The following is a 26,185-nucleotide window of genomic DNA, read 5'->3' on the forward strand; positions in this document are numbered from 1 at the left end:
TCGGAGGATGAGGCCTGCGGCTCGGTCCAGAGTCCCAACCTGGGACCTGGCAGTGGTTCTCGAGGGATTGGCTGAGGCCCCCTTCGAGCCACTAGAGTCAGCAGACCCAAAGAGCTTGACCCTTAAGATGGCCTTTCTCTTAGCCATCACTTCTCTGAGGAGGGTGGGGGACCTTCAGGCCTTGGCGCTTACGCCGACTTGCCTGGAGTTTGCCCCTGGCGAAGTGAAGGCCATCTTACACCCTAGGGCCGGTTATGTGCCCAAGGTGCCATCAAACGTGGTCAGGCCTTTGGTTCTTCAGGCATTTCATCCTCCGCCTCACGTGACGGCGGAAGAAGGGAGGCTTCACCTGCTCTGCCCGGTCAGAGCCCTTAAATTATATGTGGAGAAGTCTGCGCAGTGGAGGAAGTCTGAGCAGCTATTAGTGTGTTTTGGTTCATCTAAGAAGGGGCTGCCTGCGTCAACCCAGACTATTAGTAACTGGATTGTCCAGGCAATAGCCACGGCCTATCAGGTGCGCAACCTGCCTTCACCTATGGCCGTGAGGGCACATTCCACCAGGGGCATGGCCTCTTCGGTGGCCCTCCTTTCTGGGGTCCCCTTGCAGGACATTTGCGAGGCGGCCGGATGGGCTACTCCACACACCTTTATTAGGTTTTATAGTCTGCACCTCCCTGCGACGCCCGGTGCTAGGGTACTCCAGTCCTAGCTGTGCCCGGTTTCCGGCTTCACACTAGGACTGGTACTACCGTCGGTGTGGCCTAGTGGGCACTCGTTCCCCAAATTCGTCGTTACCGATGCAGTGGGAGTTCCCTCGAAAGGGAACGGCTCGGGTTATGTATATAACCCTTGTTCCCTGAGAAAGGGAACGAGCACTGCATCTCGTCGCCACACCTCGGCAGGCCTGGAGCGCATGCTTCATCGCGATAACTGCCATTACTATGCCTGGGCTGCCCTATATGTATCTTCCGGGTATGCCGTCATAGTTACGTCATGACGCAACACCAATCAGGATTGGCCTGATTTCATTCATACTTCAGACGCGCTGTTGCTTAGGGAGTGTCCCCAAATTCGTCGTTACCGATGCAGTGCTCGTTCCCTTTCTCAGGGAACAAGGGTTATATACATAACCCGAGCCGTTTTCAATGAAGTTTGTTAGCGCATGCGCAGTTTGAACCCAGAACGCATGCGCAGTTTAAGACTTCTGTTACTTGAGCTACGGCGCTTTTGAAGGGTTGGCGCTAGAGTCTCTAGATCAAGTTCACAGTAGGTGGCGGTAATGCGTGAAATAGGTAGTAAATAACTTAATATCAGTTTTCAATATTATAAACTTCATAATATCAGTCTGTTTTTCACTCAAAGCAGTTGTGTCAATTGGGAAACAGTGCATGTTTTATTGAGAGAAAAAAAATATTTTACATTTTTTGATGCCACTATATGGAAAAGAGCAATCTGTACATTCTGTTACATGAGGGAGAGTAAAAGATGACATAATAATCATTTTTGGGTGTTCTGTACCTTTACCTCCCAAAGCAGTTGATATCCCTATTTCTAATTAATAAGAGTTAAGGTCGTAGAGCACCTGCAGATTTTATAATCAAAATGTGTATATATATATATACTTTTTTTCCTTTTAGGTGAGTGACATTACCACACATCGGAAAAGAACAGCTCTTGAGGGATTGACACTTTTCCCGCATGAAATCTCTTTACTCAAGATATGTCTGGTAAATTATCATTTTTGTACCCCATTTCTAAGTGCTTTTTTAAACTATGTATGTTTTAAATTTAATCAGTTTATTTACACAATAATAATTAATAATGTTGTTATATTTAAATGTACACTTCCATTAATATCCCCTCCTATCAATTGTATCTCCCAGGATACTGATCTTGTGGATCACAGCACCAAAGGTGTAAAGATCGGAAACTGGTCGAAGATGATGTTGCCACGGTTACATCACTACCAACTGTGACCAATTTCGCCATAATCCTGGAAGAGGCCATTGTTCTTGAGGACATTACTGATCAGCCAGCAGCATTCGCTTACTTGTTCAGACACATGTATGCACTGAATATGGAGTATCCAGGAGAACTGAACTTTCAAATTAATTCAGAAGATTTTCATGGATCTTGGTGGTACTGTTTCTGCAAGAGTGCAGTCACTAAAGTCTACATTTTGTTAAATGGACAAAGCCTTTTTGCAAATGTCATGACAACATTTTAATGACATTCTTCCACTGAACACTGTTTATAATATACTTTCATAATTAATGACTAAAATAATACTGTTTTCAATAATACCTTCTATCACATGTTGACAGCTCAAAGCCTCACGAGGTTAGTCATAGTTGCAGACTGAGTCCATGAAGTATTAATTTAACTCATGAAAAAAGATAATTATTCCTCCCATAAAGATTAGATTAGATAGATTAGCTTCAACTTTATTGTCATTACACAAGTACAAGTACAAGGCAACGAAATGCAGTGTCGAAATCTATGTTTCCGTAAATCTTTAGGACTGCAGTAACTTCAAGGCTGGCAACGTGCTGAGGTCACAAAAACAAGCAAAGAAGCTCGATGTTACTGGAGTGTTTGGAGCCTCTTGTCGTCATGAAATGCCCCTAATGTTTATCAACATGAGCCAAGGAGAACGGCAAGTCTATGCCACATTAGTGACATCTCTGACTATTGACCCAGTGTTTGACCCAGATAGTGTTCCAGAATGATAATTCCCCTGTTTGATTCTTCCTATTCATAAAATGCTTCGAATAGCATGACCCTAACATAAAATATATTTTACTTGTTTTTTTATATATATATTTGGACCCACTTTATAAGAGGTGGCCTTAACTACTATGTACTAACATTTAAATTAATCATTTGATTCAATGCACTTATTGTGTACTTACATTTGTAAAAATACCTGCATGTAATTACGTCTGTAATTAATTTCTGTAGTAACATTTGTAATTACACAGTTGACCCTTCCCTTACATCTAACCCTAACCTTAAACTTATCCACACCACCACACCTGTCCCTAACCCTACCCTTAAACTTACCCACACCACCACACCTGTCCCTAACCCTACCCGTATCCCACCTCAATATCAGCAAAAGTGTGTGCAATACAATATGTACACAATAAGTAAATTGAACTTGTTTTCTGATGTAAGTACATAGTAGTTAAGGCCACCTAATATAAAGTGGGGCCATACATGAACCTCATGGAATGTATATGGGTGATTCCAAAACAATACCAAATTTTAACTTTGCCACCATTCTCTAATCTTCACTAATATAAGAAAAAAATATATTTTTTTTGAACATTTTGAGTGTCCTTTTTGAGTATTTAGGTATTTAATTTGATGCTGGAGATTGTATAATTATTTTTTACTTTTCCTCAGTTATACAGTGTCATCATTAACATTTGTGTTGAAAAAGATTAGCCTATCCCCTGTATGTCATCGATGAGCTACTTCGAAGATGTGAGGGCAAGAACATACACCTGCGAGTAGTGTATGACATTGCCTGTGTTGTTGCCTCACATTTGCATGCAAGTACTTTTTTTTCTGTATAAAACTGAATTATTGTTTTGAGAAAAGACCTTGACACATTTACTCAAAATTATGCCTTACTGTGTTCAATCAGAAATCAGGGAAGGACATACCTCACAACATCTCCTTGGCTGTACCAGCATTTCATGTTTATGGACACAAATTGCCCTGCCAGGTAATTCACTGAATTTATAGAGACATCAGGACCTGAGTCACACATCATTCACTCCCTGTTTGGCCTCCATTTTCCTGTCTATCAACTGCACGGCTGAAATTAAGTAGATGTGCCTAAAAGTAATCTTTAATCTAGCATTTTTCCCACCTTGTGTTTGTCTAAACTTGTTTTAGAGATGCACCCTTTAGGACAATACAGTGGAAACCGCTCATCTCACATCTGTCCGGGTCAAATCACTATAAGCAGATGGTTGTTATAACCAAATTTGTTTTCTTTTTCTTCATGTTTTATGCAGATTACTATCTAATTTGTATAATTACTACATGAATATAAAGTAATAAAATTAACAGCTTCGATATTTTTTCTGATTTATAAAATAATATAAGCTACACCTAGGCCCTCTCCTGCGCCAAGCCCTGTCTGAATGGTCAAGGTGAAAGCATTACACTCCACTCAAGTAACACACAGTAGGTGTGAGAGAACCGGGGCAATAATTATGCACTAAAAAAAGCCAGCAGAGCAGGAACACTCCGTAGACCACAGCAGTGTGAGGAGAGGAAAACATCACATGACACACAGCAAGCATATGTACACACACACACACACCAAACACACACAATATGAACACGGTAAGCGGACTATTTGATTACTCTAAGCAAATTATTTACACAGCATTTCTATAGGAATGATTCTGTCTGAATGAAGCTTTTTGATCTGGATCATGCTCAGTGTCAGTATCTGTGATATTCTCCCACTTTGCTTTAATCACAGATCAAGTACAGCACTAGGCGGCTCGATGGGTTTGGGCTCACAGATGGGGAAGGAATGGAAAGGCTGTGGTCTTTCCTCTGAAGATTTGCCAGAGTCACAAAGGAGATGACTCCATCTCATCGCCTTGACCTGTTGACTGATGTCCTTTTGCATTATGGACGGTGGTAATCAACTGACCTAGGTTTGTCCACTGCTGCATAACCTATACAAATTCTGTGTTGGTGGTTCATTGTTTATACATTTTATATTTTCAGGAGTGAAGCTGATCACTCACAAATTGGTCAGCATAAGTAAATCAAACTGTCTTTGCAGAGATACAGCTCCTGCAAAGACTTGACCGAGCAGAGAAAATATCGATTCTCGCTCAAGAAGAGATCTCATCAGTCATCAGAGAGGCACCAGGTAAACAGTGCACATAAGAAGCAGGTAACAATAGTTGTAAATGGGAGAATTTTAGATTCCATTTACAGGCGGAGTATGCAGTATTGATGTTGTCTTGTTTCCTGTTATTTTTGTTGTATAGTGTTGGTTTCTGAGGGAGACATGGAGAAGTGGATGAAAAGGGAGATGGAGCTAGCCCAACAGAAACAGAAACCAATAAGTAAGCAACTAAAGTGAACGCATGAATGTCTTGAATACAGTATGAAGATCATGAATATTATTAGTAAAGATATTGCAAATATATTATACTTAACTTTCCGTGTACAGTAATGAAATACAATCAGTAGTAATGTCTTTATCTGTTCTCCAGACACTGTCTGTAGATGGAAAAGGGACTACATCATCAAGCTGATTCAGTTCTATAAGTTCAAGTAAGAGTTCAATGTGTTTATGTAAGACTATATAGTAATTACAGCCATCTTTAAGTGCTCTGCTGATGTACTTCAACATGGAAGCCTAGGTGTTATTACAGCAACAGCATAGTTTTGAAAGAAACTGTCACAATGGTTATGAATTAAGAGTTGCTGTAATACTGCAGTAATTTAATATGGTGTGATTAGTAATCAATTACTACCAAGGCCTCCCTTATAACGTATACACTGTTTGGGCAGGTGTACCACAGTAATGCTTTCTGCTTGGTACTGAATTTTTGTGCTGTGTTTTGTTTTTTGTAATGTATAGATCTGGGACTCATGAGTCGGACATGGAGTGTGAAACGGAGTAAGTAAGAAGTAATCTGTCTGTTACCGTTCTCTGAGCAAGTGTATAAATAACAATTAATAAGATTTATTTGCTGATCATTGTAGAATTGAGGACTCTCTGCAGAACATGGAAAAAAAACACCAGATTGGGAGATGGCAAGAATCTGATTCAGACTACCAGTCTACCCTTAAAGATGTTGACCGTGAACTCCGAGGCCAACTAATCTGCAAGGCTAGAACTGAAGCAAGGGAGAGAGCAGTCCTCCTCCATCTGAAAAGAAAATATCCAGGTAAAGTTTCTGAGCACATGTGAACCATGAACATGTGAACCGCTGTTCAAGCGGTCTTCAAGACGCAGCAGGCCAGCTTCACATGCGCTCAGAAACGGAGACAAACATGGGACGTCCACCATACCTAACATCCATATCAGCACTGAGCTGAACTAAATCATCGACTACACATTCCAAACGAAACAGAAGGTAGTCGCTTGGTGCATGATCTATATCATTTGCTATTAAACGCAAATCATTAGCAAGGATACTTTTAAATCCCGCCATATTAAACAAAACTATCCACAGTAACAGCCCAGATGGCTCTGGTACAGCGGCAGCCGTAACGACGATAACGATCCTGTTTGACCAATCCTGCATTGAGAGAGGTTAGGACCGCCTACCTTATTAGCATACCTACCTACACATAAATAAATAAATGTAGAAATGCATAAATAAATGCATAAATAAATGTAGAAATACACAAATAAATGTAGAAAAAGTAGGCTATGGTATAGCAAATGATACAAAAATAGCACAATTAAAAATTATACTTTTGACAAATTTATTTATTTATGTATTCATTCATTTATGCATATCTGCATTTATTTATTTCAGAATTTAATTATTTATTCATTTATTCATTTCTGCATTTATTTATTTATTTATTTCAGCATTTAATTATTTATTTATTCATTTATTAATTTCTGCATTTATTTATTTATTTCAGCATTTAATTATTTATTTATTCATTTATTTATGCATTTCTATATTTATTTCTTCATTTATTTATTTATGTATTTCTATATTTATTTATTTATTTATTTATTTATGCATTTACGTATTTCATTTCTCGTCCTCCATAGACTACTAGATTAATAGACAATGAGTAGCTAAATATTTTTGAAATTCCAATTTTTGGTAAATGACTTGTAAATAAATAATCATACATTTCTCACTGTACACTGCTATGGTGGAGCCGTTGCTTAGTGCAGAAAGGCTTTACTAGAGCACCCTCAGTGATGTCAGAAGCACCCTCAGTGATGTCAGAAGCACCCTCAGTGATTTCAGAAGCACCCTCAGCGATTTCAGAAGCACCCTCAGTGATTTCAGAAGCACCCTCAGTGATTTCAGAATCACCCTCAGTGATTTCAGAAGCACCCGCAGTGATTTCAGGAGCACCCTCAGTGATTTCAGAAGCACCCTCAGTGATTTCAGGAGCACCCTCAGTGATTTCAGGAGCACCCTCAGCGATTTCAGGAGCACCCTCAGCGATTTCAGAAGCACCCTCAGCGATTTCAGAAGCCTCAGCGATTTCAGAAGCACCCTCAGCGATTTCAGAAGCACCCTCAGCGATTTCAGAAGCACCCTCAGCGATTTCAGAAGCACCCTCAGTGATTTCAGGAGCACCCTCAGTGATTTCAGAAGCACCCTCAGTGATTTCAGGAGGACTCTCAGTGATTTCAGAAGCACCCTCAGTGATTTCAGAAGCACCCTCAGTGATTTCAGAAGCACCCTCAGTGATTTCAGGAGCACCCTCAGTGATTTCAGAAGCACCCTCAGCGATTTCAGAAGCACCCTCAGTGATTTCAGAAGCACCCTCAGTGATGTCAGAAGCACCCTCAGTGATGTCAGAAGCACCCTCAGTGATGTCAGAAGCACCCTCAGTGATTTCAGAAGCACCCTCAGCGATTTCAGAAGCACCCTCAGTGATTTCAGAAGCACCCTCAGTGATTTCAGAAGCACCCTCAGTGATTTCAGAAGCACCCGCAGTGATTTCAGGAGCACCCTCAGTGATTTCAGAAGCACCCTCAGTGATTTCAGGAGGACTCTCAGTGATTTCAGAAGCACCCTCAGTGATTTCAGGAGCACCCTCAGTGATTTCAGAAGCACCCTCAGTGATTTCAGGAGGACTCTCAGTGATTTCAGAAGCACCCTCAGTGATTTCAGAAGCACCCTCAGTGATTTCAGAAGCACCCTCAGTGATTTCAGAAGCACCCTCAGCGATTTCAGAAGCACCCTCAGTGATTTCAGAAGCACCCTCAGTGATGTCAGAAGCACCCTCAGTGATGTCAGAAGCACCCTCAGTGATGTCAGAAGCACCCTCAGTGATTTCAGAAGCACCCTCAGCGATTTCAGAAGCACCCTCAGTGATTTCAGAAGCACCCTCAGTGATTTCAGAAGCACCCTCAGTGATTTCAGAAGCACCCGCAGTGATTTCAGGAGCACCCTCAGTGATTTCAGAAGCACCCTCAGTGATTTCAGGAGGACTCTCAGTGATTTCAGAAGCACCCTCAGTGATTTCAGGAGCACCCTCAGTGATTTCAGGAGCACCCTCAGCGATTTCAGGAGCACCCTCAGCGATTTCAGAAGCACCCTCAGCGATTTCAGAAGCCTCAGCGATTTCAGAAGCACCCTCAGCGATTTCAGAAGCACCCTCAGCGATTTCAGAAGCACCCTCAGTGATTTCAGGAGCACCCTCAGTGATTTCAGAAGCACCCTCAGTGATTTCAGGAGGACTCTCAGTGATTTCAGAAGCACCCTCAGTGATTTCAGAAGCACCCTCAGTGATTTCAGGAGCACCCTCAGTGATTTCAGAAGCACCCTCAGTGATTTCAGGAGCACCCTCAGTGATTTCAGAAGCACCTGCAGTGATTTCAGAAGCACCCTCAGTGATTTCAGAAGCACCCTCAGTGATTTCAGGAGCACCCTCAGTGATTTTAGAAACACTCTCAGTGATTTCAGGAGCACCCTCAGTGATTTCAGAAGCACCCTCAGTGATTTCAGAAGCACCCTCAGTGATTTCAGAAGCACCCTCAGTGATTTTAGAAACACTCTCAGTGATTTCAGGAGCACCCTCAGTGATTTCAGAAGCACCCTCAGTGATTTTAGAAACACTCTCAGTGATTTCAGGAGCACCCTCAGTGATTTCAGAAGCACCCTCAGTGATTTTAGAAACACTCTCAGTGATTTCAGGAGCACCCTCAGTGATTTCAGAAGGACCCTCAGTGATTTCAGGAGCACCCTCAGTGATTTCAGAAGCACTCTCAGTGATTTCAGGAGCACCCTCAGTGATTTCAGAAGCACTCTCAGTGATTTGATTCTGGAACCGGGCCTGCTCCAGCATATCAACAATGGCGGACTGATGACAGCTCGCTCATGGCGGGTCTGTGTTGAATTGCTGCTGTCAATTAACAATTGTGGGAGGGGCGTACACCGTGTGACATCACATGGTCAGACGGCTCGATTTGAGACAGGGGAAAATATATAAGGAGATTTAAAAAAAAAAACACTGGATGGATTTTTATCATTATAGGATGGTTGTGTACAGGCACTGCCAACACACATTTCCGTACGATCAACTTGTAAAAGTGCATGTATCATTATACGACCCCTTTAACTTGTCAGTTGATAAATGGTACAGACAAATCAATATTTGCAGTTGTGCCGCCCTGACATTTGAGAATATACAAATTGCCGGGCAAAAGTTTTACAATTATCTCAACAGCTTTAAAACTACAGATATTTATAAAATTAGGCAATATGAATATTCAAACATAACATTATGCCAAAGTATTCTATCTTGAATTTCTTATAAATAAAAGTCCCCCATACCCTCAGATAGGGCTCCTCAGGTCCAGGATTAAGAGCCACTGAATGAGGACGATTCTGATTTCATTTGAACTCCACCTCTCCTCCAACCCCATCCATCCGCTGTCCACTATGTCCATGTCTTCTTCTTCTTCTTCTTCTTCTTCTTCTTCTTCTTCTTCTTCTTCTTCTTCTTCTTCTTCTTCTTTATCCTCCTCTCTCCTCATACGATCTCCTTCTATATGTTCCACTCTTCCTTTCCTTCTCATTACACCCCTTCCTCTACCCATACCACCACCTTTACACTCACACCTCTTCATTTTCCTCTTCTCTTGCAAATTTTCTAGCACTTTCCCTTTTATATTTTCCCTATTACATAATGATAAATGTGTAAACATTTGTGAAAACTGCATTTCTTGTGTTGTGAGTATTATTAATAAAGCAGATATCAGTTTGGGGCTCATTGAAAACAAACCATGTGCGTTTGATAATATGACAAATTCCAGAGTTTTGTTTGTTGTGTTTGGACAAATGGTGCATAAATGTTTGTGATTTGTGTAAAGCCAATAAAAATAGCTGTGATTGTTTTGTCCTGATATGTTAAAGTTTTGGTTGGATGTATGAACGATTATGAAAACATCTGAGAATTTTGTGTGTAGTGTCTTGAGAAAACGTTTCACATGATTTGTAATTTGTGTGAAATTAATTAAAACTTACAATCTCTTCAGGCGTCACAGAACTTCTCACAAAGGATGAAGACGAGGATGATGAGGTTTAAATAAAGACATTTGCTTGAGTAAAACAAACGAAAGACGTGTATAAACAGGATTAAACGCAACAGTGTGAACGATACACACACAACACCAGACCGAGAACTGACAGGAACTGAAAGCTGAAGTGGAGCTGATGAAGGTGAAGGATGGCAGGTGTGTGTGATTGAGGAGTGTGTGCAGGTGGAGCCAGGAGGATCATGGGAAATGTAGTGGAGGTGACAAACTAGAAAATGACAATGAAACTAAATCAAACAGAAGAACAAACAGAACAGACATAACGCTGACATGAGGACCATTACAAAGTGTTCAGATCACTGAGTTCACTGTTTGGAGAAATGTGTCAAATCGACTGAGAAAAACTGTAATGCCGAGCTGAAGTGACATTTACAATGTGTCGTATCGTGGAGGTGTGTGTGTGTGTGTGTGTGTGTGTGTGTGTGTGTCCATGAGGGCCACCAGTGAGCCAAAAGACACACACCTCTCAACACACATCAGGTGTGAAAGTTCAGATGATTGTAGTGATGTCACAGTTGTGTAGAAGCAGAAGATGTTGATTGTGTTGTTGAGCTGTGAGGAAGCATCATTACACTGTTATTGCAACTCAACGCTTTAAATATTTACCCAGAGAGGAAATGTTTTGTGATATTTAATTTTTTTAGTGGTGGAGGGTGTGATAACCTCAAAGAATTCACAGGTGAAAAAGACGTAATATTAAATATTATTAAAAATATACTTGAAATATGCATTTGAATTTATTTCTAAAAAGTAAACTAGAAGAACTTTAGTGATAAAGATATTCTTAGTTAAGCTTTTAAGAAATATGCTAAACACAAGCATAATTTAAGTGAAGGTTTAGTGTATTTACAGAAAACATTCTTATTTTACTCTTACTCAAAGTATATTTGATGTGTATTTTGTGTAAGAACAGTAAAATGATTGAGCTCAAGCTGCTGCGTAACACTGGCTACTAGAGTTAGACTTTAATGTTCAACTTTTACAGGCAGTTTCACTGTCGAGTAGAGATGAGAGAAAAAATGCCATGAAATTATGAAATATTTATGAAAAAAATTATTTATTGAACAAGCATTATATTTTTACATTAAAATATATAATTATAGCTGACAAATTAAAATGCAAAATAGCAGCACATGCATAATGTTTTCAGATTTAATTATTAAGATCATTACTTTCATCTCCTGTTTCATATTGGGCTGTAAATTCATTTATTGTATCTGACAGGTGTGATGATCAGAGGAGTTGAGTTTTTACCTCCATCATTAAGGCCTGGGTTAAAATATGGATAGAGTTTCCCAGTGAAAGACTGAGCAGTGAAAGAGTAGATATGAGAGCTGGACTCCACATCATAAAAGGAGACCAGACCCTCCTCATAATCCACAAACACACCGACCCGCTGCGGCTTCACTCTCAGAGACAGAGAGACAGGAGGACCAGCAAAGGCCCAATATTCATTCCCATTCCTCAGAACCACAGTCCAGAATCCATTACTGGGTCTCAGTATGAACTCTCCCTTCCTGTTAATGGATTCTCTGGCCACTCCTAAAATCCAGGCAGTCTTTCCCTTCAGCTGCACCTCAAAATAAAATCTCCCTGAGGAGAATCCCTCCTTTCCCAGAACATTTATATATGTATCAAATCTCTGTGGTTTGTCTGGGAGTTTCTGTCTAATGTCTCCATGTCTCACTTGTTTTCCATCATCAGACAGGATGAGTTTAGGATGAGCTGTATCAGGATCCAGAGTCACATCCACTGAGAAAACAGAGAATATGAATCATAACTCAATACACACATTCTGTGATGATGTTTGTAATATTTATTCAGTGTTTAATCACACAAACACTCACACTCACACACACACACACACACACACACACACACACACACACACACACACACACACACACACACACACACACACACACACACACACACACACACACACACACACACACACACACACACACACACACACACACACACACACACACACACACACACACACACAGTACCTGCATACTGCTGCATCCTCTTCAGATCTGTAGAGACTAATGACAATAAAACATCATCAGATCTTTGACATGTTTATGTGTGGAATTATAGACGAGATTTAAGGTTATATTTAAAGAGTTGAGCTCAATATCATGTTTTATCTGATCAATGTGTGTGTCTCTGCTGATATTCAGAGAATCAAACAGAAACTATTGCTTTGAGCTTCAGCTCTTAATATTCCTCCTTTTACAAACAGATTTAACTTTACAAATGTTTGGTGAAATGTTTTATTAAGTTATTTTTGTGTCTTATGTTATTCAGCAAATATAAATCTATAAATATTAAACTTAAATAATCTTAAAATTAAAGCTGTTTGAGCAACAGATCTGAAATTCTCCTCTAAAGAAGAACAAATGTGCATCTCAAACCCTTGATGTCTATCAGTTTGATTTTCTTCTGCTGAAATTATTTTTATCTAAAAGATTCACAAACGCCCACTGCTGTGATTGGCTGCTGAGAGACTTCAGTGTAAACAACAACTGCTGTGATTGGCTGCTGTGAGACTTCAGTGTAAACACCCAATGCTGTGATTGGCTGCTGTGAGACTTCAGTATAAACACCCACTGCTGTGATTGGCTGATGTGAGACTTCGGTATAAACACCCACTGCTGTGATTGGCTGCTGTGAGACTTCAGTATAAACACCCACTGCTGTGATTGGCTGCTGTGAGACTTCAGTGTAAACACCCACTGCTGTGATTGGCTGATGTGAGACTTCAGTGTAAACACCCACTGCTGTGATTGGCTGATGTGAGACTTCAGTGTAAACACCCACTGCTGTGATTGGCTGATGTGAGACTTCAGTGTAAACAACAACTGCTGTGATTGGCTGCTGTGAGACTCCAGTGTAAACGCGCACTGCTGTGATTGGCTGCTGTGAGACTTTGGTGTAAACACCCACTGCTGTGATTGGCTGATGTGAGACTTTGGTGTAAACACCCACTGCTGTGATTGGCTGCTGTGAGACTTTGGTGTAAACACCCACCGCTGTGATTGGCTGCTGTGAGACTTCGGTGTAAACACCCACTGCTGTGATTGGCTGATGTAAGACTTTGGTGAAAACACCCACTGCTGTGATTGGCTGATGTAAGACTTTGGTGTAAACACCCACTGCTGTGATTGGCTGCTGTAAGACTTTGGTGTAAACAGCCACTGCTGTGATTGGCTGCTGTGAGACTTCGGTGTAAACACCCACTGCTGTGATTGGCTGATGTAAGACTTTGGTGAAAACACCCACTGCTGTGATTGGCTGATGTAAGACTTTGGTGTAAACACCCACTGCTGTGATTGGCTGATGTAAGACTTTGGTGAAAACAGCCACTGCTGTGATTGGCTGATGTAAGACTTTGGTGAAAACACCCACTGCTGTGATTGGCTGATGTAAGACTTTGTGTAAACACCCACTGCTGTGATTGGCTGATGTAAGACTTTGGTGTAAACACCCACTGCTGTGATTGGCTGCTGTGAGACTTTTGCGTAAACACCCACTGCTGTGATTGGCTGCTGTGAGACTTTGGTGTAAACACCCACTGCTGTGATTGGCTGCTGTGAGACTTTGGTGTAAACACCCAGTGCTGTGATTGGCTGCTGTGAGACTTCGGTATAAACACCCACTGCTGTGATTGGCTGCTGTGAGACTTCGGTGTAAACACCCACTGCTGTGATTGGCTGATGTAAGACTTTGGTGTAAACACCCACTGCTGTGATTGGCTTATGTGAGACTTCGGTGTAAACACCCACTGCTGTGATTGGCTGCTGTGAGACTTCAGCGTAAACACCCACTGCTGTGATTGGCTTATGTGAGACTTCGGTGTAAACACCCACTGCTGTGATTGGCTTATGTGAGACTTCGGTGTAAACACCCACTGCTGTGATTGGCTGCTGTGAGACTTCAGTGTAAACACCCACTGCTGTGATTGGCTGCTGTAAGACTTTGGTGTAAACACCCACTGCTGTGATTGGCTGATGTAAGACTTTGGTGTAAACACCCACTGCTGTGATTGGCTGCTGTGAAACTTCAGTGTAAACAACAACCTCTGTGATTGGCTGTTGTTAGACTTTGGTGTAAACACCCACTGCTGTGATTGGCTGCTGGGAAACTTCAGTGTAAACAACAACTGCTGTGATTGGCTGCTGTAAGACTTTGGTGTAAACACCCACTGCTGTGATTGGCTGATGTAAGACTTCGCTGTAAACACCCACTGCTGTGATTGGCTGCTGTGAAACTTCAGTGTAAACAACAACTGCTGTGATTGGCTGCTGTTAAACTTCAGTGTAAACACCCACTGCTGTGATTGGCTGCTGTAAGACTTTGGTGTAAACACCCACTGCTGTGATTGGCTGATGTAAGACTTTGGTGTAAACACCCACTGCTGTGATTGGCTGCTGTGAGACCTCGGGGTAAACACCCACTGCTGTGATTGGCTGTTGTTAGACTTCAGTGTAAACACCCACTGCTGTGATTGGCTGATGTAAGACTTTGGTGTAAACACCCACTGCTGTGATTGGCTTATGTGAGACTTCGGTGTAAACACCCCCTGCTGTGATTGGCTGATGTAAGACTTTGGTGTAAACGCCCACTGCTGTGATTGGCTTATGTGAGACTTTGTGTAAACACCCACTGCTTGATTGGCTGCTGTGAAACTTCAGTGTAAACAATAACTGCTGTGATTGGCTGTTGTTAGACTTCAGTGTAAACACCCACTGCTGTGATTGGCTGATGTAAGACTTTGGTGTAAACACCCACTGCTGTGATTGGCTGCTGTGAGACTTCGGTGTAAACAGCCACTGCTTGATTGGCTGCTGTGAAACTTCAGTGTAAACAATAACTGCTGTGATTGGCTGTTGTTAGACTTCAGTGTAAACACCCACGGCTGTGATTGGCTGATGCAAGACTTTGGTGTAAACACCCATTGCTGTGATTGGCTGCTGTAAGACTTTGGTGTAAACAGCCACTGCTGTGATTGGCTGCTGTGAGACTTCAGTGTAAACACCCACTGCTGTGATTGGCTGATGTAAGACTTTGGTGTAAACACCCACTGCTGTGATTGGCTTATGTGAGACTTTGGTGTAAACACCCCCTGCTGTGATTGGCTGATGTAAGACTTTGGTGTAAACGCCCACTGCTGTGATTGGCTTATGTGAGACTTTGTGTAAACACCCACTGCTTGATTGGCTGCTGTGAAACTTCAGTGTAAACAATAACTGCTGTGATTGGCTGTTGTTAGACTTCAGTGTAAACACCCACTGCTGTGATTGGCTGATGTAAGACTTTGGTGTAAACACCCACTGCTGTGATTGGCTGCTGTGAGACTTCGGTGTAAACAGCCACTGCTTGATTGGCTGCTGTGAAACTTCAGTGTAAACAATAACTGCTGTGATTGGCTGTTGTTAGACTTCAGTGTAAACACCCACGGCTGTGATTGGCTGATGCAAGACTTTGGTGTAAACACCCATTGCTGTGATTGGCTGCTGTAAGACTTTGGTGTAAACAGCCACTGCTGTGATTGGCTGCTGTGAGACTTCAGTGTAAACAACAACTGCTGTGATTGGCTGCTGTGAGACTTCAGTGTAAACACCCACTGCTGTGATTGGCTGCTGTGCGACTTCGGTGTAAACACCCACTGCTGTGATTGGCTGCTGTGAGACTTCAGTGTAAACACCCACTGCTGTGATTGGCTGCTGTGAGACTTCGGTGTAAACACCCACTGCTGTGATTGGCTGCTGTGAGACTTCAGTGTAAACACCCACTGCTGTGATTGGCTGCTGTGAGACTTCAGTGTAAACGCCCACTGCTGTGATTGGCTGCTGTGAGACTTCAGTGTAAACGCCCACTGCTGTGATTGGCTGCTGTGAGACTTCAGTGTAAACGCCCACTGCTGTGATTGGCTGCTGTGAGACAATATAATCCTTATCCTCAGTGAATAAAGACTACTTATTAAAAGAAAACATTGAAAAAATGATTGCATATCCACCAAATAGGTGGCGATGTGCACTAAGTAGGTTATGTAACTCGTCATTAAACAAAAGAAGAAGAGGAAGTAGAACGGCGCACTCTTTCTTAGCGTCTGTTTCCATGGTGAATCATCGATTCGTCGCTCTGTTGAGAATGTCTTGTGTGTTAACCGGGAACATACTCTGAGTCGATGCAGACGAGGACGATTCGGTATCGGTTCCATAACAGACCATAACGGATTATTTTAAAAGCAGACATCTGCACACATCTGGACACATCTCGGCTTTTATGAACAACCTGGTAAGCACGACCTGGAGAACACACGCGCTGTGTGTAAATCATGTCACGCACAAATAAAATGTGCATGGGGTAATAATACCACTAGCTTGAGAAACCACGTCAGCCGTTTTCATCATGAGCTGTTACGCCTGTCAGTGCCGAGGTGGAGCCAGCTCAGCCAAAATAGATCAAATGATATCAGCGTTAGAGTTCTTAAAGGGCCAGTTTACACCTGGTCTCTTCATGTGTTTTTACAGATCAGATATCTCTCTGATTTATCAAAACAATTTCATTTACATTGGTCTCATAAATGTATCTCTGCAAAACGGATATAAATCCGATCTCCAATCCCGCACTATATGCAGATTTAATGGAGTTTAGGCCAAACAACAGATATGAGCTGCATTTTATTAATTTCAAAATCAAAGACCACAATAGGAGCGAGCGCAGCAGCGATTAGCATTAAGCTTTGTATCAGTAGAAACCTGGTAGTAAATTCAAATGATGGTACTTTCCCCCCTCATGTCCCCCTGAGACGAGAGAATTATGCATTTTATTTCTGGAAAAAATCCTCCGATGACGCAAATATCGGCTCGGGCATTCATAACGGAGCGGTGCGGAGCAAAGTGAGTGTTTCAACTTTTCAATGAATTCCTATGAAAGTCCATATGCGATCTGAAAACGCGTCAGACTGGACACGAGCCCTGAATGACGGCCGTGCTTACCTCAGCTCTGCCGCGGTGGGCAAGTGATAACCAGTAGCCGTGGCTTTGGGAGTGGCCTCGTTGGGCAGCGAAGCAAGTGCATTCTGGGAGTTGTTGTCTTTCATCCACATGAGACAAAAATACATTTTCTCTTTTCTCAGTCTAGAAGGCACCAAATTCTAAAATAATTCCACATTTCTACTACATAAATGACCCAGTTTAAATACACATTCATCTTCCCAGTGCTGAAATGCCCCTTTAAGCAAAGATGATGTTTTTCCACAGCACAACGTCTGCGTGACATCGCAATCTTATTATCACAATCTTATTATCACAATCTTATCGTAAACAACTACTTTAGATCCACTCGCTGCTCATCGACTGAACACCAGTGGGCTGGACAACGATGTGATGATGTAAAAGTCAGCGTTGTTGTCTTCAAACGAAGCTTTTTTAGAGCTTGATTTTATAAATGCTTTTCTATCGAAGGATTTCAGTTATGGAACTTGCAGGATGTATTAATGATACAAAGACCTCTTATGTGCCAAAAGAAAAAGGAAAATTTGATTTCTCATGTCAGGACCCCTTTAAAGGGTTAGTTCACCCAAAAATGAAAATTCTGTCATTAATTACTTACCCTCATGTTGTTCGACATCCGTAAGACCTCCGTTCATCTTCAGAACAGAAAGGCCTCCACTGTATTGAGATGGACTTTGTAACGACGTCTTTAGTACCTTTTAAGGGTCTTGAGAGGGAACCGTGCATTGTGCCAATGGAGGACTTTCAGAGCCATCAGATTTCAACTAAAATATCTTCATTTCTGTTCCGAAGATGAACGGAGGTCTTACGGGTGTCGAACGACATGAGGGTAAGTAATTAATGACAGAATTTTCATTTTTGGGTGAACTAACCCTTTAAATAAGTGAGGTATTTAATCTCACTTTATTAAGCAATATATTTGCTGCTGACCTTTGATAATCTATTTCAACTATCCTAATAAGCAAAATTACTTTAGATAAACATCACATTTGTGTTTCATTTTTTGTTTTTTATTGTTGAAGTAAGAGTCTTGAGTTAAAGGTCCCCTAGCCTGAATATTGTCCCCAAGTGGATAGAAATGTTGATCGGTGTAAACCGAGTTCTGGCTGTCTTTCTCTGCCTTTGAGAAAATGACAGGCCAGACGAGCCAATCCTGAAGTCTCCTGGTTTGACGTCCAAGCAGGAACGGTTACCTCCCTTTCCTCCACCCAGAGAATCTGGTACGCCCATGCAAGCGCGAGAGAGATCATGGCTTGTGAACGAGTGAACGCTGGCAGTTTCTCAGTGTTTGGATGTACAAATGAAAACAGAAGTCTTTCTTCAGTTCCTTCTGATCTGTGATCATTGATTTCTTATGTGTAGCTTATTATTTATTATTCGTGCACACGCAGCGGCTTCCCGACAGAATGGTGTTTTCTTGTTTTCTATCTTGTGAGTCAGTGTTTTTGTACGTCCTCGTCGTGACTATCTGTTCTAAAATGTGCATACAGTCGTGAGTTTCTGCTCAACATCGGCCACATCTTTAGAGATAAACCTCACGCCGAAGCTCGGCCTTCAACATCCCCGACCCCCAGTACTGCATCTGGCCCACAGCGGAGGCACCAAACGCGGAGTGAGATTAAGCAGAAGGGGGGTAAACGTGAGCATATCCGGGCTAGCCAGCCTAGCCCCACAATAAACTGGATTACATTCGATTAATGCTGTTGTGTCTTTGTTTGCGCTCTGTACTCAACGCGCGTCACTGACGCCTTTCATATGATTGGAACATCTAGAAATAATGCTTTAATCAACACTTACTAACTCGTTCATCTCGCTGTAATGGTACATTGCATGTGTTACAAAGTTGGTAATAATGATGAAGACGGACTCTGCGTGACTGGGACTCGTGTTTATTCAGAACTCTCAGATACAAACACAATAAACTCGCGCTGACAGACAGCGCTCTCATAACTCAGTAGTTACTATAAATAACTTTGTTAGCAATCGCTCCGTCTCCGTGATGTCCGGTTCGCGAACGAATCATTCTTTTGAATCGGTTCTTTTTAGTGAACCGAACCAGTTCACCAAATCGGACTGAATCGTTCTAAACGGTTCGCATCTCCAGTCAGCGCTGATCCATAATTTACTAAAGTTACTAACTTTCTGACATGAGTGACAGTCCCTCCGACTAGAAATAGACTAATAACCTGAAGTATATGCTGTAACTACAACAGTTCAGACATGCTGAGAACTGATGTGAAGTGAACTCAGGTCCATCCGTCTCTCTGGCAGCAGCTTGTGCGTCGTAGACCTCGTTAAACCACGCCCCCTCCGCTCATTTAAAATGCAAAGATGTCAGCCAATCACAACAGTCGGCGTTTTTACTGAAGTCTCACAGCAGACACGCCTCTTGAAGCAGGGCATTCAGCCACAGGGCAAACAGCAGTATAGAAAAAATGCCTTTTATTTCTAAATTATGACATTTTATGATGTAAAAATCATACTAACAATATAAGTACACCTCAGGAAACACTATAAAATAATAGAAAAATGCCATGCCATGGGACCTTTAAAGATTAGTTTGAGCCTCTACTGTACAGACGTGAATCTGCATTTCCTTCAGCCTCAGGATTATTATTACACTTTAGTTGTGAAAAGGCCTTTACATTTGCTAAAAATAGATCTCCTGTTTTTTTGTTATTAAAAACAAGCAAGAATATGTAATGCAACAATTAGTTACTTTTTTAGAGACTAACGCAATATTATAAAGCATAACTTTTAAAAGTAACGTTCCCCAACACTGCTGATGTTTAAAGATGATGAATATATGTATCTGTATAGTGTATTTGATATTGTCGTACCAGTTAGTGTGAGTTTCTCCTGTAGAGTGTCCTGCAGTTGAGTCAGAGCTCTCCTCAGAGTCTCCAGACTCTCATCAGTCTTCACACTGATCTCAGGCCAGTTCCTGGAGTTTCTAGAGCTGCACAAGGATGAGTAAATCTACAGCAGGAGAGAGGAGAAATCCTTCAGCATGGGGAGTGTTATGGTGTCATATACTGCATTATCATTGATCAGAGAGATGTTGACTGACCTGTAGGAGGTGGAGGTGATCTTCAGTGTGTGAGAGCTGCTCCAGCTCAGTGTTTCTCATCTTTAGCTCAGTGATCTCCTGCTCCAGCTCTTCAATGAGCTCTTCCTCCTGTTTCTCTGCTGCTTTCTGCTGCTCCTCCATCATCTCCAGCAGTTCAGTCTGACATCTCTCAATGGAGCGGATGAGATCAGTGAAGAGCTCAACACGGGCTGCTTTCTCCTCCTCTGTGTTTCTCTGCTCAACCAGGACAATCAACCAATGATTAGTGGAGTTTGATAAGACAAGAGTCAGTGTTACTATAGCTCATACTATACTATAGAGCTCCGGAGGTCACGTGACCCATTCTGTTTACGACGCCATTTTGGCAGGCAAGAACAGCCGCGCCAGCATGAGTTTCAAGGCAACGGAGTTCACTGCGCACTTCAATTCAAAAGACATAGACTTGTACATAGCAAAACTTAATAGATTAATCATAAGAGATCCCTATAATGCCCCCGGGGTGCTTTTCACGCGTATCGATAAAGGAACGGATAGCTTTCCTGTCAGGACACCTGTAGCACCAGCTGTGCGCAAGTTACAACTAGCCTAGTTTTGACGTAAATGGGCACGAAGTTACAACTTATGCACTCATAAATATTTTTGCGTTGCACCATTAAACTTAGTTGAAGCCTAAATCTACATATAAACTAAATATTTACAGAAGCCCACGATCAGGAGTAACATTAACTGATAGAACAGCAGGCAGACTGAACTGCATCAATACGCTGTTGTTTTACATGACAGACTTCGGGTGCGTCTCAATCAGCTCCTGGTTCAGTCAGGACACTGATCAGGGATCAGCCCATTGCCTTATGTCCTGATGAGTGTCCTGACTACTGAACCAGGAGCTGATTGAGATGCACCCTTCATATGATAATGCTGACATACAGGCCTACATGCGCTTACATTTTAAGAGAGAAAACATGAGAATGGATTAACGTTATATGTTAGCGGTTAACACGAATCCGTCCAAAACAGCGCCGCTGTGTGCATCTGTTCCATCGGTCCGTGTTGTGCATGTCAAATAAAATCAGTCATAATCAATAAATGTCATTTCTTATTTTTGTTTCAGGATTTATTTATTTATTGATCCTTAATTTAGTTTCAAATAGCCTTTCTTGATGTTATTTATATATAAAAGCACTTATGTTATTAATCATTAAGTATTTAATGGGAACTTATTTTTATCATTAGGTACGAGAGGCAAAAGTAGTTAAGAATGAAGAATAAACTGAAATTCACGGCATTTCAACAACTTACTGTGATAAAATGATTTCCCATTTGCTTTCCCCCACCTGTTCTGGCATCCTGGCGCACATCAGCTGTCCATCATGTTGAAATAATAAGGTTTAAACAGTCCGGTTTTTAATTATTTAATAGATACCAATGCTACAGCCGCTCTAGCGCCCCCTGGTTGCCCCTGGAGTTTAGGCTGCGTGATGTCATGACCTCCGGAGCTCTAGAGCAAAATCCCTCAACTGAAATATTGGAAGAATTGTTGCTGGGGCGGCGCAATGACGGCTGCTTATATACATTCATAATGATGATCGACGGGTCTGGCTCCTCCTGGATCTGTGTAGAGAACTTCATATAATGACATTATTTTAAACTCACTTTTCTGACATCTGCTGAGTGTTTGACGTCTTGAATCTTCTTGATTCTGTCCTGGATCATCTGCTGCACGTCTTTCTGTGTCTTCATCAGTTGAGTCTATAGACACAGAACAACACAATATGTTTTCAAAACTGATTCATTTATATTAAAGAGCATGTGATTCTTCATGATAAGAGCCTTTAAAATAGTTTTGTCAGTAACTTCTACCTTCTTCTCTTCACTCTCATCTTCTATAGGAACAGTGTTGTGGTTCTTGTGGTCTGTTACAGTGCAGATCGGACACACACACGTCTGATCATCTCTACAGAACAGCTCCAGAGGTCTCTCATGTTTCTGACAGATATAGTCCTCCAGATTACTCACAGGATTGACCAGTTTGTGTTTCTTTAAACCTGCCACTCTCAAATGAGGCTCCAGGTGAGTTTCACAGTAAGAGCTCTGACACACCAGACACGACTTCAGGGCTTTCAGCTTTCCTTCCTCACAGACGTCACACACAACTTCAGGTTTTTTCAGAACTTCAGGTTTTTTCTCAGGATTTTTCTTTTTATAGTGGTCTACAACTTCTCTGAGTGTGGTGTTAATCTTGAGATCAGGTTTGTGCTTGAATGTTTCTTTACAATATGGACAGTTGCAGGTCTGGCTGTTGTCCCAGCACTTATTCAGACAGGTCTTGCAGAAGTTGTGTCCACATGAAGTGCTGACTGGATCAGTGAACACGTCCAGACATATAGAGCACTGAAGCTCCTCCGTCAGTCGACCGCTGGAGGAAGACAGCGCTGGAGAGAGAAATGAAGAAGAGAAATCACTACTAGTCTAAAGTTTGGAGACACTTGAAAAACACAGAGTTCAAGTTTCTCATGCAGAGACATTTTGTTTGAAGAGCTTCTGTGTAAATTATTGAAACGATGATAATGAAGATGATTTTATTATACGGATGAGTTAGAGCAGATAGAGAAGGAAAATAATCAACAAGTTTAAAAGAATCCCATGATTCACCTCATGAATTTGGTCAAATATGATTTCTCAAATATATAAGAGATCATGTATAAGCTGGTCATTACTGCAAAATGAACCCAGACAAGCTGATCAGAGCCTTAATGTGCAGTAGTTCTGTATATTCCTCAACTGTACATTTGAAATATCACCATATGAGAAGAGTTAAAGTCATTCATGCACTAATTCTTTCTTTTCTGGGTTATTGACTTACATGGATGAACAAGGTCAATACTGCGTCTCCTGGTTTTTCTTGCTTTTGTTGATGTTGGTGAAGATTCTGCCATTGTTCTTTCCCTCTTCAAGTCATTTCAAGAAATTAAAATATGTCAAAATATAAATTATGACCAATAGACTGATAAAACCGATGTAAGCCCATTCGCTCCTGTATTTGTTCACTGAAGTTTAAATGAAATCTCACCTCAAAAGTCAGATTTGGGGTTACTTCATATTCTCTCATGACCATTTAATAAATATTTCTATTAAAATGTTAAAATCTCATTGATAGTGAGAGAAACACAATCACTCCTCATACAGTGAGAGACTCATAAACTCACTGAACAATCTGAACTATGACCTTCTGTTTACATCAGAAACAGCACAAAGGTCACATACTTACCTACGAATAAATTTAAATATTCACAAAATAAACAAATAATGTGTGACCAAGTGTAGCTTGTATGACTAGGTAGTTTTAATCTTTAATTTAAATGTGATTTTAGCCGGTTTGTCAAGTCTGTTTGCAGTTCATTTTACTTCCTGTTTCTTTAGTCTTTATGTAATGTGACAAAATGACAGAAACACCAAACTTTGCTTTACAACCAATCAAATGACATGCTTTTATTATAATTCTGATACTATTTCAGTGCAGTAAACAACTAATGTAGTCGAGTATTTGACATGATTAAAACTGGTTCTGTTCAACTTATCCCAGTTTGACATAAACCCACTAAACCAGATCACTTCCATTAGAAACCTGTTCAGCTCAATCTCTCTTATATTTCTATCCTTACCTGTGAGGATCAGATGTGTCCACAAGACTCTTTGAGCGGATCAATAAATATTCTGTTGTTTGAAGAGGTTGATCGTCTCAGGCGTCCATATTGTTGCTGCTCAAGTTAGTTTCACTTTCTCTGAATCTCTCTCTGAACTACAGTGATGTCAGAGCTCCTCCTGTATTCACACATTTACATTCGTCCCTGTATTCGGTGTGTTGGGTTCACGTGTGTCTGTTTGTGTTCCATCTCATTGACTACAGACAAAAGAAGAAATATTTGTATGAATTTCTAAATGTCTTTTGTGATCCACTGAAGAAAGTCCCTCAGGTTGAGAACGACATGATGAGTAAATGATGACAGAAAGCTGTAGTAATTATAAATGGTCTCTTACTAGTCATACTACAACACTTAGTTTGATAAAATTAGCTTTTGCATATTAGGATTTTTTTATTATGAATATTCAGCTAACTTCACTGAAATGCACTGTACTGTCACCAAATTCAGTTCACACATCACTGCTCTCCTGCTGGTTATAGCCTACTAAGTAGCATAGCTGTCAACCCTCCCGTTTTTTCCGGGTTTCGCACGTATTTTAGCTCTTTTCCCGCTGTCTTCCCGTTTTAGTGTTTTCCCGTAAAATATCCCGTATTTTTACGCTCTGATTGTGTTAACTCAGAACACACAACTATCTGTGTCTGTAAAGTGGCTTGCTCTTGGGTTGCTAGACCTCCAGTCCAGCAGGTGGCAGTCCACAGACAGTAGCTTAGGCCAGTGTTTCCCAACAGGGGTGCCGTCTGACGAGAGCAGGGGTGCCGTGTAAAAGTCCTTAAAATTTTTTTTTTTTGTTCAAATTTTTCAAATAATTCTTTCTTTGTAAACTTTGTTCATTGCCGTATGTTCGAATATGAACAGTCATTTTCGCCGTCATCACCCGGGTGTAGTGCCAAAACCGTACCGAAACCGTGAACCTAAAACCGTGATACAAACCGAACCGTGAGCAATCTGTACCGTTACACCCCTAGCGTAACGTATGCGAGGGGGTGCCACAAAATGGAGAACATTTTCAAAGGGTGCCATGACTGAAAAAAGGTTGGGAAACACAGGCTTAGGCTACTATCGAAGAAGAAGAAGACAGTTGCAGCGGCGGGCGGGAGGAAGAGGGAAAAAGTAGCGGGAAGTGAACTTCAAAGAGAGTAGAGTAGATGAGTGTGATGTGCGATGATGGATCAGGACGCTGATGGCCAAAATCAAAATATATTGTGTAGTTATAAACTCTTTAAACTGTTAATGATTTGTGCTTTTTTTTTTTTTTTTAAGTTTGTGGGTAAGAATCTTGTAAAAAAAATCCCTTATTTTGTGGATGGATTCCGGGAAATCTCCCTTATTTTTAATGTTCAATGTTGACAGCTATAGCCTGCTACAACACTTAGTTTGGAAAATAATAGCACAAAAAATAATAAAAGTAATAGCGCATAGCTAAGTAGGCCTATTCTTTACACAAATGTTGTTGGTACCCAGCTAAAATACATTAGTTGCAACCATAGCTTTTGTGTGATAATTGCTTACTGATTACACTGTATACACTATATGAAGTTATTGAATATTTTTTCAAACAACAATGAAGGTTTTGATTTGATTTTATAATAATCATAAATTATGCATAAGACATTTTATCAAATTAAGTGTACGACCAGTAGAAGAGCATTGATGTGTAAACTGAATTTGCAGACACTACAAAGTGTAACATTGTTATTGCCTATTTTGTAGTAACGCTTTTCGGGTTTTGCACTTTGCAGACGGTCCCTTCGCACTTATCTCTCATATTATAAGGCTGGTTTTGAGGAACATTAGGTTGCGGCTCGTTGTCTACGTTATAGAGGTGTCATTTGTGTTTTAACAACGTTTAGCTCAAGTTATTCAATCAGGAAGTTCAATTTTGTGAATATTGCCAACTTTACTGAACTCATTGAAGTAGCACTGATTTATTTATAGGTTATGAGCTCTGAAGGTTGTGCTGTAATAAGGATTAAAATTTTTGCTCGTACTTTTCTTAAAGTGTTCATTGTTTTGCTTTTGTTTTTTCAGATAAAAAGATGCCACTTTATACCTTGTAATAACTAGTGATAAATAAAATAACCCAGAAGCT

At 41.1% G+C, this 26,185-nt stretch overlaps 1 protein-coding gene across 1 annotated transcript; it reads right to left on the reverse strand.

Moving 5' to 3' along the window:
* Positions 1-11,329: 11,329 nt before the first annotated feature.
* On the reverse strand, positions 11,330-24,198 carry LOC307134284 (E3 ubiquitin-protein ligase TRIM39-like). The gene is made up of 8 exons (XM_079829897.1): positions 24,055-24,198; positions 23,256-23,340; positions 22,253-22,824; positions 22,046-22,141; positions 20,393-20,626; positions 20,163-20,301; positions 12,307-12,342; positions 11,330-12,046 (listed from the first exon to the last, which is right to left on the reverse strand). The coding sequence occupies exons 2-8, from the start codon at positions 23,326-23,328 to the stop codon at positions 11,499-11,501; spliced, it is 1,698 nt and encodes a 565-aa protein (XP_079686023.1). The 5' UTR covers positions 23,329-23,340; positions 24,055-24,198; the 3' UTR covers positions 11,330-11,498.
* Between the last annotated feature and the right edge of the window lie 1,987 nt (positions 24,199-26,185).

Source organism: Gobio gobio (assembly GCF_949357685.1).
Source record: "Gobio gobio genome assembly, chromosome: 11".
Lineage (NCBI taxonomy): Eukaryota > Metazoa > Chordata > Actinopteri > Cypriniformes > Gobionidae > Gobio > Gobio gobio.

What these genes read in the sequence shown, in the direction of transcription:
- LOC307134284 (XM_079829897.1), bottom strand. Translation starts at nt 23,328, where the DNA reads ATGGCAGAATCTTCACCAACATCAACAAAAGCAAGAAAAACCAGGAGA. An exon ending in TATTGACCTTGTTCATCCAT is followed by an intron (nt 22,825 to 23,255) that starts GTAAGTCAATAA and finishes TTCTCTCTCCAG; the next exon opens with CGCTGTCTTCCTCCAGCGGT. An exon ending in ATCACCTCCACCTCCTACAG is followed by an intron (nt 20,302 to 20,392) that starts GTCAGTCAACAT and finishes CTCCTGCTGTAG; the next exon opens with ATTTACTCATCCTTGTGCAG.